Genomic DNA, 14,794 nt, shown 5'->3' on the forward strand with positions numbered 1-14,794 from the left:
CTCTGCCGTGCCTAAAATGCCTTGGATACAGAGTTTGGAGGAATCCCACCCCTACCCCTACCCGCCCCCGAGAGATTTTCTTTCCAAGTTATTTTAGGACCTTAAACCTGAAACTGGCTCCTATCCAAGAATATTATGTGAATTAGACCTTTCTATCTGAAAACTTAATTTACTCTCAGAAAGCTTTGTGTGTCTGGATACCCACATTTGCATAATCACCACTCCCCCCTCTCCCTAGCATCTCTCTTTCAGGCACAGGAACGTATGGTTGCCAGATACATTGCAGTGAGTGCATGTGACTCTTAACCCCTTGAAATTGGTGTTCTAGAGCTCCTGACACTGAACCCTAATGTATTTTTTATTAGTGTTTAATGTTGAGAAATCCCATTTTATGGAGCCCAAGGGTTAAATTACTTCATTTGGGAGGGAATGAGTGTATTCCCCACATCTTTTTCTTGAGGTGAAAAAAAGAATGAAGGTGAGATGATTTGTATTTCATAAAGGCTTACAGTCCAGATATATTCCACTCAGTCCAATATCGTGAAATACTTTAAAGATGGTATGAACAGCTAGGGAAACCTCAGCATATTCAAAATGTAGGAACAACAGTACACAATAAAATAGATATAAATAAGAAAATATGTATATATAGTCAAAATATATGTTTTCAATATATATACGCATATATAATCAAAACGACTATACAAAGCAGTTCTACCTGAGGCAGAAATGACAGAATATGTTATAATAATAGCAGGATTGTACTCTTCAGTGAAGTAGAATTTTTTTTAATCATTTTCCATGATTAAAAACGAGTCAGAAAGATTTTGGGAAAATCCAGCACACAGTAAATCCAGATGATAATGAGGGATCCTTTCTTTCAAGCAACTGTACTGAATAGGAACTTTCTTTCTTTTGACCAGCTGTATTGACAGAAACACCTACTCATTAGGCTAGCAGATCTCACACATGTTGCTTGGAAGGTGTTCTGAGCACATGACCCAAAATTGATTCCTTTTCTTCTTCTAACTGTGGACTCCCACCTTTGACATCTCTTCATTGCATCATTAAGTTCATGTATTCATGTGTCACTGCTGCTCTTTTCACATCCTGGAGGATATGATTTTAAGCTCCCTCTCTGGGTATCATTGTCCTACCCCATGGTTTTGGGAGAGATTTCACTGAGACTTCCAAGGAGGAAGCCTACTGCTCTGTGAACGAAGTAGATATCCAGTGGCTACATCAGAACGAAAGAGCCAAGGGCACATTCGGGGTGGTTCTGTAGGTCCCACAGACCAGTGAAACACTCTTCTATCAATAAAAGTTTTCAGGGATCTTACTCTGTACTCAGCTGTGGTCAGTGTTACACGGCATTCAAGAAAGGTAGAAGGTGATTTGCTCTAAGAAACATGTGGCCTATTTGGGGAGATAGGACAAAAACATGGAATATTAAGAGACTGCTATAACATTGCAAACTCAGAGGCCAAATTTATGATAAAAATATTAAGTGCTGAAGTTAGAGAAGAGACTCATTTATTTTCTAGTATAATATAATGGAAAGAGTTCTAGGCTGGGAATCAACAGACATAGGCAGGCAAATTCATACAAGATGAATGACTGAACAAATCACTTCACCTCTGAGACTTCAGTTCCTTGGCTGTAAAATGCAGAGGGAATGAGAGAGGGCTGAACTAGATGATTCCTATGGTCAATTCCAGCTCATCTTGTTTTTGTTTTGTTTTGTTTTGGCGGGGGGGGGGGGGCAGGGGGGAGGGAGGGCGCACATGGTGCGTGGTTTGCAAAATCTTAGTTCCCCAACCAGGGATTGAACCCAGGTATTTAACAGTGAAAGGGCAGAGTCCTAATTAGTGGAATGCAAAGGAATTCTCTAATCTTAAAATTTTATACTCCTCTTACATTCAATAAACAATCACTGACATACTATGTCCAAGCACATGTTACATGAATTAAATGTAATTACTAGGTAAAAGGATTATTGTCTGCATTTGACAAGTGAGGGGGTAAAGTTCCCAAGTGGTAGAAGAACTCCAACCCCTGAATTCAGTGCCCTTTCCACTATTTGTGCTGCACTTCATTACACCATTCCGCCTTCCTGTGTACACAAAGGAGATATCGTCTATGACAGGAGGAGTGTGTACTAAGTCATTTCAGTAGTGTCCAGCTCTTAGCGACCCTACGGACTGTGGCCTGACAGGCTCCTCTGTCCATGGAATTCTGCAGGCAAGAATGCTAGAGTGGGTTGCCATGCCCTCCTCCACGGCATCTCACCAACCCAGAGATGGAACTCGCATCTCTTATGTATCCTGCATTCTTCACCACTAGTGCCACCTGGGAAGCCCAGAAGGGAGCTGACATAGACGCAAATAACTGCAGTGCAGGTGGTATGTCATGCGTGAAGAATCCAGAAAATGTGGAGGAATTGTTGTCTCTCCATCTTAAGAAAGTGAAGAGGACTTGTATTACAGAGAGCTGCAGGAGAGTGAATGGAGCTTTGGACAGAGTGAGGTGATGTGGGTTCTAATCTTAGCCATGCCACTCACTTGCCAAGTGTCCCTGGACAAACAATTCTCTGGGCATCAGTTTTCTCATCTACAAAATTAGAGGATCCCCAGGTATTTTGGATCCCAGCATTCAATCCTTCATTGAGCCCCAAGGATGGAAAGCAGGCTTCTTGTTAAGGTCATGAGTATGAGTCCAGAGGTTTAAAAAAATCAATGAGATGTTTAGTACTTTTGCTTATTTTTTTTTTAGTGGATATGAGATTTGGACTGGGTCTAGAGTAATGGGGGTGATTTAGAAAATTCATGAAGCATTTTAGTTGCTTTTAAATATACAAGGGTAGCTGACTTTCTAAAAGAATTCTTCATATAAAATGAATGATCACCACTCCCTATCCAATGTACTGCTGCTGCTAAGTCACTTCAGTCATGTCCGACTCTGTGCGACCACATCCCTGGGATTCTCCAGGCAAGAACACTGGAGTGGGTTGCCATTTCCTTCTCCAATGCATGAAAGTGAAGTCACTCAGTCATGCCCGACTCTTAGCGACCCCATGGACTGCAGCCTACCAGGCTCCTCCGTCCATGGGATTTTCCAGGCAAGAGTACTGGAGTGGGGTGCCATTGCCTTCTCCGTATCCAATATACAATTGGATACAATTCCCTATACACAATTCCCTATATACAATTCCGTTTTTCATATAGCAAGTTTATTTAAAGGGAGAGCCACCTGTAGTAGAAAACACTGACAAAAATCTGTCATACTCTTGAGGCACTAGTATCATTTTAAAGCATGAAAATGATGCCAATGTCTTCACGGTTCAAGTCTGAGGTGGAAGGATTGAAGAAAGTGATTTTTTTTTTTTCGCCCTCTGATCAACCACTGCAAAGTGAGTCTCAGTTCAAACCAGCTGAGCCCTTTGCTAGACATGGAAAGCCTCTGGCATTTTTCTGCTTTTCAAGTCTCAGTCATTTGGGAGGCGGGACAAAGCCATGCTGTCTACAAAGTTTATCGGCAACATGCTGGTGTTACAAGAAATCGCTTGACATCTATTATGTTTCTCCCGTGAAAGAGATGTGACTATCAACTACAATAGTGATTTCTTTTCAAAGGGTTTAATTGCGGTATTTCGCATGGGCCAAATTCTAACTTCCTGTCTATATGTCTGCCTGCCAGGAAAATGGCAGAAAAATACCAAACAATAACAATAAAGAAAGTCTGAGGACCACTGTCCCAGGATGCCTCCTCTGCAAACAGGCATAAAAAAACAGTTTCCTTGCTGTCTCAGCTGCAGCTAATATCGCTGAGCTTCTAGAAAGGTGTGGCAAAGAGGGGAGAGGTATGGACTGTTTTGCACAGCCGTAGAAATATGTCTAACAACCTGAACAAACTCCTTCTAGCCTCCCTTTTATAAGAAGCACTGAGTTGGGGAGAAGGGGAGCTGGCCAAGAGATTACTCTACCACAGTTGAGTTACACCCTGGTGAGCTGTTTTTCTGAAGTTTGGTTTTGCTCCCATGCAGGCAGGCTAGCATCCTTTCCTGAGGTAAGCCAGAAGGTGGCCTTGTACTTTTTTAAGTGCTGAGTGATTTTCCTTGCAACAAATTTGTGCCTTTCACTGGTATTTTCCGAAGTGAGATTTTTGCAAATGATGAAAATCGGCTCACTTCTGTTCTGTAACTCAGTGTCCCGTTGATGATTTATTTCTTCAGTAGCAGAAACTCTGACAAATTGTGTGAGGTGGCCTCGTTTACTTTAGAGCTGCTATAGCCCTGAAGAATTTACATGTAAATGCAACTGCGAATGTCTTACATTTCAGAAGCTCGCTGCACGTGTTTTTGTATGTTAAGTGACATTTTTACAGATAGACTGAACTCCCAACTCTCCCTGCCCCGACCCCCACCCCATCCCACGGGTTATGTTATTGGGAAATCCTCAGAAGTCTGACGTGCTGTGTTTTCCTGACTGCCCAGTGAGAGAGTCGGTCTCTATTTTGTGTTTTTCTTCTCTCCTCTCTAGACATGCAGAGCAGCCCACACAACCAGTTCACCTTCAGACCCCTCCCGCCGCCGCCGCCGCCTCCGCACGCCTGCACCTGTGCCAGGAAGCCACCCCCGGCGGCTGACTCTCTTCAGAGGAGATCAATGACTACCCGCAGCCAGCCCAGCCCTGCCGCTCCAGCTCCCCCAACCAGCACCCAGGACTCGGTTCATCTGCATAACAGCTGGGTCTTGAATAGCAACATACCATTGGAGACCAGGTACTTGAGCTATGATTGATCCCACTAAACTTCAACATTGGCACAGGATGATTCCATTGAAGGCAGAAACACATCGTGGACAGCTGCAGAGATGCACAGATACATAGATACGCACCCAGATGCCTGGGCCAAAAGGCAGACCTCCTCCACAAGCCCAGAGACACACACAGGCACACCCATCTAGATCCAGGCACACCCACAGACACAGACCAAATGAAGCAGATGCCCCTGTGAAGAGGAAGCCATAGATGCATAAACACCCCATGGGCAGACACCCACAATATGAAGCCAAGCAGTTACCTAAATCGTCATTGTATGCTCAAGGTAAAAGGCGGTTGTCCCTTGTTTTAAGATCCTGCAATTATACAGGGAAATCCAAGCAAAATTGGAGGAACAGCAATAGTTTACATTTTATTTAAGATCTTTTTGACTAAGTTGCCTTCAAACATTTTGAAAATGGATTTGCTCCATCAGAAGTCCATATGTGTAATTTTCGAAACTTGATTCTGCCATTAGGGTGGAGGTTGATCTTTTGATCAAAAATTTGCCTCTATGTTTCTGTTGCTTGATATATTTAGGTTTCCAGATTCCTCCTCAAATCTGTCAGGTGATTAAAGTTCTACTCCTCCATAGTTCTAGACGCCTTGATCATAATAGGTTTCAGCACTCGATGCGATTAACTGAGAAATTACTCATTATTTCTAGGTACTCTGTCTTAAGCCAAAAATTACAACTTTCTATTGTTGTAGAAAAATATTGCCCAATAAGGCATAGTATTCTGTTGTCTGTTACAGTCAAGGAATTCCCTTTGTCTTGTATGTCTTCTTTAGGTCTACCACCAAAGCTTTTTCTAAACACACTTGCATGTAAACACTGGGTATAAGGTGTTACTTGATAAGCAATGTCTGGTGTCAACTCTGATCAACTTCTATCCTGATAATCTGAGAATTGGAATGGAAAGGGGAGGACTAATAAACTCACATTTCAAAACTACTGTTTCTCCTTAGCAGCATATTAACTTAAATGCCAGCCAGAGCATCAGAAATATGTCACCAACAACAACCTGAAAACACTATGGCCCACATCCAGGAAACTCTATATCATCCATCACTAACTAGATTAAATAGCTTCAAAAAGTGATATTACTGATCTCTTCCAAGAGATAATATAGCAATCCGCACCTCTGGGTACTAGTGAGAGGGTTTGTGTAGCATAGCATTTCTTTTTCTTTTTTTTTTAATTCAAAGGGAGGAAGTGAATTAAGTGAGAAAAGCAGAGAACAATGTTTATCTTCAAGGAGTTTTCACTAATGGTGGTGATTTACTCACTCTTTTAATTCCTTTGCAGGGCTTAGTGATAGCTGAGAAAGCAGTGGGCCCATTTGGTTAACTAGTAGTCTTGATAAGCAAACACACTTCTTTCATCTAAGAAGCCAAATAACAGGAAATCTGGAAGGAGGGTGGGGAATGGGCTCAGGCAAATGGAGAGAGAAAACTATTCTTGTTTGAAATGTACATCTAGGCATGTTTGTACAAACTGCACCCACGGACCTTCTGTATCTATGCAAGGAATGTATTAATTGGTCTCAGTTTCATAAGACGCAGAGAAGAACATAAGTTTTCATGTGAGACTGAGCAGAGAGAGTACCTTTTTTGTGCATTTGAAAATATATTCAGCATCACAAAGATGAATTTTTAAAAACCTAGAAACCCTATCAGCTTGATCAGCTAGGATTTTCCAAATATATCCTTTATAATGTTCCTTTCACATGCAGTCAATAGAAGGTAACTCTGCGAGTGCCCTGGTACTTAATTAAGAGCTGTATGATAGCTCTTTGAGCCTCAGTTTCCACATCTGTAAACAAGAATATAAAAATGCCCATCTCAACAGATTGTTAGGAAGATCAAGCCAGTGTAACAGAATGTGCATTGTGAAGCATTGTAGAATTCAAAGGTAATATTGCCATCCCTATTATGTGGTTACCTGCCTCTCCCTAAATATCTCCAGAATAAGACATTAGCTCATTCCTCAGGCATTCCATTTCATGTCAGACAACTACTGGAAGATTCTTAATTAACCCAAATCTCCCACCTCTTAACTCTACCCATTCCTTCCAGACCTAGTTCTGGGATCTCACAAAATAAATAAAACCCCTCTCACATCTAACAGCCCTTCACTGATCCTGAATCTTCTCTACTTAGAGCTAAATGTTTCCCCCATTCCTCCACCTGCTCCTCACATTAACTGATTTCAAATCCTCCATCCTGGCTCTTCCCTTAGAGCACACTTCAGTCTGTCCAGTCTGCTCTTGAAGTGTCACAGCCAAGGCTGAATGCACGTGTGGATTATTAGGCTCTTTGATTGAAAGGAGCAGTGGTTATTCAAACTGCCTCAAATAATTGAGAATATCTTTTTAAGACTATTGCCAGGAAATACTGGTCAATACACAAGGAAGGGTAAGGCCTATAGATCTCTGGCACCAATATGACTCAGCAATTCTCTGCAGCATTGCCACTGTTTGTCTTTCTCTTTGTCCAATAGCTTATTGTCAGCTCAGTATTTCTTTGGTCTACCACACAGTGTCTACTTTCTCATAGCAAAGTCAGATTTTCATTGCACCATGTGACTCCAAGTGTACCTCCCAGCACCTTGCACTTTCTTCCTTCAGTGCCTGTTCCATTGCTACCTGCCTAATTTTCCTGCGAGCCCGAGGTTGAAAAACCTAAGAGAGGGACTTTCCTGGTGGTCCAGTGGCTAAGACTCCAGGCTCTCAGTGCAAAGGGCCTGGGGTTCCATCCCTGGTCTGGGAGCTAGATTCCAATATGCTGCAACTGAGATCAAAGATCCCGTGTGTCCCAACTAAGACCTGGCACAGCCAAATACATAAATACTTTAAAAAATATATTTATAAAAACCAAAAAGAGTGCATTTGATTAGCCCAATTCATATCCCTTTTGTACCAGGCAGTGTTTATGTTTCTTGGCAAGTGCTGTCAGTTATTCCTTCAGTCAGCTGAGGCTAAGAGGAGAGGAAGATCATGTGATTAAAAAAGCAATAGCCTAAACACCTATGGATGTCACTGAGCACAGGCTTGGAGTAGATCTGATGTATGGTAGATGGAACTCTCAGTAGACAATCCACTTGACTGACTCATTTAGGAATTTGCAGTTATCTCCCCTGTTCTAAGTAAATATTGGGTTCCATAACATCTTATGGAAAAACCCAAATGAACTTTTTGGCCAACCCAATATTTCTCTTAATGTTCTTTACTCCAATATCAGCATTTTTGGTGAACACATAACATTACTGATACACACCAAAAACACTATTTAACTCAACTCAAAACTTTTAAACGAGCTCTAAGACTAAGCCACATTTCATTTATTTTATAATTATTACATAGTTGGTAGGTTTTTTAAATTGTGTGTTTGAGATGGAAAGGATGTAGGTGGAAAATAGGTTTCGAGCTTCAATTTAGCCTAATTGGATTTCATCTTGTTAACCCGTGGAGATGTAGCTGAATTCTAATTCTGCCATTAAAGGTATTTGCACTGTACTGCACTCATTACTGTGTCATTTGCAGGTTTGTTAGATATGCCTTGCTCTTTTTTAAAAACAACTTTTTATTTTGTATAAGGGCTTCCCAGGTGGCACTAGTTGTAAAGAATCAGACTGCCAATGCTGGAGACATGGGTTGGTTCCATCCCTGGGTTGGAAAGATGCCCTGGAGGAGGGCATGGCAACCCACTCCAGTATTCTTGCCTGGAACATCCCGTGGACAGAGGAGCCTGGCGGGCTACAGTCCATGGGGTCACATAGAGTCAGACATGACTGAAATGACTTAGCACGCACCCATAGCCAATTGACAATGTTGTGATAGTTTCAGGTGAACGGTGAAGGGACCTAGCCATACATATACGTGTATGCATTCTCCCCCAAACTCCCCTCCCATCTAGTCTGCCACATAACATTGAACAGAGTTACATGTGCTAGACACTAAGCCCTTGTTGGTTATCCATTTCAAATATAGCAGTGTGTACATGTCCACCCCAAACTCCCTCACTATCCCTTCCCTCCATCCTTCTCTGGAACCGTAAGTTTGTTCTCTAAGTCTGTGAGTCTCTTTTTGTTTTGTAAGTTCATTTGTTTCATTTCTTCTAAAATTTCACAGATAAAGGATGTCATACGATATTTCGCCTTCTCTGTCTGACTTACTTCGCTCAATATGACTATGTAAGTCATTAATAAAAAAGTTATATAGGAGAAGATGAAGGTCAGAGCTCAGTGGCATGCCACTGGAAACCTCCCTGCAGGCTGACATTTATCCATCAGGCAGCATTCTACATTTCTCTGTCTTGTTCACAGACATGCCATGAAAGACTTTGTCAAATGCCTTGCTGATATCCAGATACAGAGTGCTTACATTTTTACTGATCTGCCAGGCCAGTAATCATAATCAAAAATAGAAATGAAATGAGGTTTGCCTAATGACTTGTTCTTACAGAATTTCTGCTGCCTTCTGATGGTTACTACTTTTTCTAAGTGCTTACAAATCCTCCTTTTAATAGCCTGCCTCAGGATTTTGCGCTCAATCAGCATGATGACCCCTGTCTAACCTAAGGAGCCCATGTGCTCTGTGTCCCTTTTCAAAACCAAAGCTCATATTAGGGTCTTTAGTCTTCTGACACATGTCACCCATACCACAATCCCAAAACGTTAACAACTATGGCTAGGCCATCTAATCCACAGGACCTCTCACCACTCTGGAATATAATTTCAATTCATTTAGAACAGTTGAGTGCCCTCTTATGGGCATCTTGCCTATATTAGGCTTCAATTTATGGCTATGATATTGATTACCCTTTTAGGTTAAGTGAAAGTAAAAGTCACTCAGTCATATCCAACGCTTTGCGACCCCATGGACTATACAGTCCCTGGAATTCTCCAGGCCAGAATACTGGAGTGGGTACCCTTTCCCTTCTCCAGGGGATCTCGCCAACCCAGGGATCAAACCCAAGTCTCTCCCATTGCAGGCGGATTCTTTACCAGCTGAGCTATGAGGGAAGCCCCCCTTTTAGGTTAGAATCATTCTTTTTCACAAAAAGAAACATATGATCACTCATTTGATACCACTGCATGAGTTGCGTGTCTAGCCTGTCCTTGCTCTTCTTGTTCTAAACATATTTTTTTTTAAAGACTGTTCTGTTATCTTTAACAGGTTTTTTTCAATCTTTAGGGTCATTTTAGGTGTGATTCTTTTTGGCATTTTTTTTAACCACACCTTATATTTATTTAACCTTGATTTTCATCCCTTCTTTTCAGTACATGCTATTTAGAAATACTGGATGGAGAGTACCCAGTAGAGACACACTGATTTCAATAGCCAGCAAATATCCCCAGCTGACTCTTTATTCACCTCCCCCCCACACTTTTTTTTACTGTCTCCAGGCATGGACTCACGCATGCCTACTTCACTGTAGAAAACCAATTTCCTAAAGTCTAGGATTTTGCTTTATAGAGTGCTTATGGACTTTCAGCTAAAATCGTTGCTTTCTCTATAAGTTTCTGTCACCTTCACTTCACCAATTTCTCTTTTTCAGTCAGTGCAAGAAGCAAGTCTCCTTATTTTCTCTACCTTCTGGGAGGTGGAGTTGTCAACAGTGGAGGTTGAGAAATTGTCAGATATTGGCCTTTAGTTAAATGATATGTCTAGCTGGTTGCTGTGGAGCTGAAACCACTTGTGTTTACTACATTTGCTCTTAGAACAATTTTGGAGTGTTGGAGCATCTATTTCCTCCATCTGGCCAAGTGGCTTATTGTAGACTCCCTAAACTAGTCACCAAAATGAATCTTGCTGAAAGATTTTGCCATGATATTCAATACTAGGGAGAACTTGGATTTGATATTAACATAACCACTCCAACTCACAATGACAAATCAGAATTGTGTGGAGGAGTCAGGCCTAGCCAGAAGAATGGATACCAACTATCCTCATTGATTTTTAGCATATTTCGACAGATGGCTGTAGCTTGTTATGTGGCTAACTGCCCTTGCTGGCTTTAGGCCAGTGTGACAACTCAGGGGAGCCAATGGGTTATTTTTACAAAAGAAGAGCCAGCGCCATTGCCAGAGGAAATGTTGATAAGGAACGGAAAAAGAAAAGAAATCTACATGACCAATGCTTGTTAGCAGACTTACAGAGCTAGTGTCTATCTTGGGGAAATAAAAATCATTTGGAAGAAATATTCATTAGTGGTGATGGCCATGATTTAAATATCTATGGGATAGCACTCTTTAAATATTAACCCATAAATGTAAGGTTTCTAGTGGTAGTTAACTTTCTTTATTTTATAGTACTACTAAAATCTACCTAACATTTAGAAGTAGAATTTTTCCCCCCCTTAGGACATTCGCTCTGGAAAAATAGATTCAGAGACCTTTTTTTTTCCTTTAATAATGACTAAAGAAAAAAAAATAGCTCAGAATGTACATATTCAGTGCTTAGATCCAACAATATTACGTGCTTTAATCCTTTAACAGCACTGGGGTTAGCAAAATCTATCTTCAGCCACAGATTTAAAGATTCTTTTTAAGACAGGAAAAGACTTCGTGGAACTAATCTATGACCTATAAATCCTGTTTATTACAGATGAACAGGAGTCAACCAAGCTTTTCAGCATACACCAAATGATGGATGTGGAAGATGCTAAATTTACATGAAGGAAAACTCTGTAGCTGTTAAAATATATTTTACATATTGAGAATAAAAATATATCTATAGTAGTCTATTGTGCTTGGGCAGTGAAGAGCAGTATTTTGGAGATTATTGTGATATAATCTCTTGTCACTTTGGTGGTGGTATTATTTTTTAAAATGCTTTTGAATTGACTATTTATGGTTTCAATTCAAAATTAAAACCACAGGCAAACATGTGTTTCATTTTATAAAGAAAGGAAATTTCACCATAGGTGAGATGAAACCTGGTTTTAATATGGAGAAGATTTATTTAGTAATCCAGATGTGAATATAAACAGATGTTTTTAGGGAATTTTGACATAATGAATTGATTGGGGAAATATATAACTATAGCAAACAAAAAATACATTTTAGAGGCATCTCAGTACTAACCTTTCTGCCCTCCCTCATCATTCATATATACTTCCCTATCCTGGGTTATATATTTAAAACAGAAATATCTGGTTTTGATCCAGAAAGGAGCTAGTTCTTAACAACTCATTGATTACAAAGTTACATATCCAGTTAATCATAATAATTATTTTCATTGCCATGTTGAGTTAATAGACACTTGTCCCTTATATTTTACTAAAACTATGAAATATATTTGAGGTAGCAAAAAATTATTTTTCTGTCAATTGTTCTCCTTATTTTCTACAGAGAGGAGCGCATGCACGTGTGTGTGTGTGTGTGTGTGTGTGTGTGTGTGTGTATCAAAGACATTCTACTAAACATCTCCCTTTGGGAAAATCCAGCTGCTTCTTTATTAATTCCACAAGACAAAAAAGTTTGTAGCTTTAAAAGCAAAAGATAAGACCAGGTTAAGTCCTGAGTTCTTTGAAATGTCTCAGCAAGAATGGTGAAAATGTAGTACTGAGTATTCCATTTAAAGAAGAGGAAAACTCAAAAAGAATTGCCCCATTTGGCAAACAAATAAGCAAATAAACAATAACATCTGCTTTGCCATTCTGCTAATTTTCTGGTGTGATATCTGAGGGTATAAGAATGTGCACAAAGTGACTATTTTAAATGAAAAACAGCTCATTGTAAACACTATGATGAATTAATTCTAGCATAGATAAGTTTTAAGAAGTTTTGACAAATATTTATTGAGTGTCTACCATGTACCATCCACTATTCTAGTTGCTGGGGCTACATCAAAGAAAAATTCAGACAAAATCTCTGTCTTCATGGAGCTGACATTCTAGTGGGGGAGACAGCCTTTACCCTAAAATGTTAATTATATTGAAGGTACTAATATTGTAGAAATTGTGGCCTGGCTAGATGTAATATGGGGGACGGGGGACAGGGGACCAAGATACCTCTTAAAAGTCTTCTTTTACTTGCCCTCACTTCCCCACAACAACTTTCATAGAATTTCCCTTTATCTGTGGTCTCATAGCACCCTGTTGGTTTGTCTATGGAGATCTTACTCCATTGTACATTTGCACTGGAGAGACTTTATTTACTTGTTTTTATTCCCTGTTGCATCTCGAGTAAAGGACTGTGCCCTTTTTTTCACTTTGCCTCCTTCGTTCTTGGTTTATATAGTTCAACAAAATTTTTGTAGGGTATATGGACAGACTAATAGAGAAACTGAGCAAGAAACTCCAGATGGAGTAGGTTTCTGAAATCAGAAGCAGTAGTTTGTAGAAGCCAACAGTGAGTCTTATTTTGGAAGCATGTATGTAGGACATCCAGTTTGAGATGTCCAGTATCTAATAAGTAGCTGCAAATATGGATCTGTGTTCCAGAAAAGGAAGAAAAATGGAAAGTGTTTTTCTCCTACCACTTACCGAATGCTTATACTATATGCCAATTATTGTGCCAAGCCATCATCATATTTATTCCAACTTAAGGTTTTTAAAACTGAGGTTTATAGAAGTTGAGCAATGTACCACAAGGCTACCAGTTAGTATGTAATGAAGCCACTTCATGATAGACATGGATAATTACGAATTTCATGAGTCAATGTATTAATAATAACTGAATTTCCATGAATAATGGAGGAAATACTATAAAACCTATAGGAGTGTTTCTTATAAGAAGAAGACAGTAAACCAAACCCATGGAAACACATTTTAAGAGTCCACAAATAAGAGAAAACCAACACTGGTGTTTGAGGAGTAATCTTAGAATGGAACAGAACAGAGAGAAGAAAATTTCAAGGAGATAGTGATCATGATTTCCAAGTGCCTCAGAGGAATTAAATAAGATGTGGATGAGAAAACACCACTGATTCTGTCCATTACAGGCTTCTTGATTTTTAAGCAGCTAATTTCAGTACAGTGATAAGATTGAAGCAAGACTGCAATAGGTTTTAAGAACTGGGAAGAGGTGCTGGGAAAACTGGTCAACCACTTGTTCAATGAAACTAGAGCACGTTCTAACACCATACACAAAAACAAACTCAAAATGGATTAAAGATCTAAATGTAAGACCAGAAACTATAAAACTCCTAGAGGAGAACATAGGCAAAACACTCTCCGACATTAATCACAGCAGAATCCTCTATGACCCACCTCCCAGAATATTGGAAATAAAAGCAAAAATAAACAAATGGGACCTAATGAAACTTAAAAGCTTTTGCACAACGAAGGAAACTATAAGCAAGGTGAAAAGACAGCCCTCAGATTGGGAGAAAATAATAGCATATGAAGCAACAGACAAAGGATTAATCTCAAAAATATACAAGCAACTCCTGCAGCTCAATTCCAGAAAAATAAATGACCCAATCAAAAAATGGGCCAAAGAACCAAACTGACAGTTCTCCAAAGAAGACATACAGATGGCTAACAAACACATGAAAAGATGCTCAACATCACTCATTATCAGAGAAATGCAAATCAAAACCACAATGAGGTACCATTACACGCCAGTCAGGATGGCTGCTATCCAAAAGTCTACAAGCAATAAATGCTGGAGAGGGTGTGGAGAAAAGGGAACCCTCTTACACTGTTGGTGGGAATGCAAACTAGTACAGTCACTATGGAAAACAGTGTGGAGATACCTTAAAAAACTGGAACTAGAACTGCCATATGACCTAGCAATACCATTCCTGGGCATACACACCGAGGAAACCAGATCTGAAAGAGACACGTGCACCCCAATGTTCATCACAGCACTGTTGATAATAGCCAGGACATGGAAGCAACCTAGATGCCCATCAGCAGACGAATGGATAAGGAAGCTGTGGTACATATACACCATGGAATATTACTCAGCCGTTAAAAAGAATTCATTTGAATCAGTTCTAGTGAGATGGATGAAACTGGAGCCC

The 14,794-nt window shown here is 40.1% G+C and overlaps 1 protein-coding gene across 3 annotated transcripts in view; it reads left to right on the forward strand.

Moving 5' to 3' along the window:
- Positions 1 to 14,794, forward strand: part of TENM1 (teneurin transmembrane protein 1) — a 612,361-nt gene that overhangs the window by 207,330 nt on the left and 390,237 nt on the right. For all 3 annotated transcript variants that reach the window (XM_065915017.1, XM_065915018.1, XM_065915019.1), the window contains exon 4: positions 4,539 to 4,779. In XM_065915017.1, the coding sequence (XP_065771089.1) occupies positions 4,539 to 4,779 (241 nt within the window). The remainder of the gene's footprint in view (positions 1 to 4,538; positions 4,780 to 14,794) is intronic.

The sequence above is a fragment of the Muntiacus reevesi genome, chromosome X (assembly GCF_963930625.1).
Source record: "Muntiacus reevesi chromosome X, mMunRee1.1, whole genome shotgun sequence".
Lineage (NCBI taxonomy): Eukaryota > Metazoa > Chordata > Mammalia > Artiodactyla > Cervidae > Muntiacus > Muntiacus reevesi.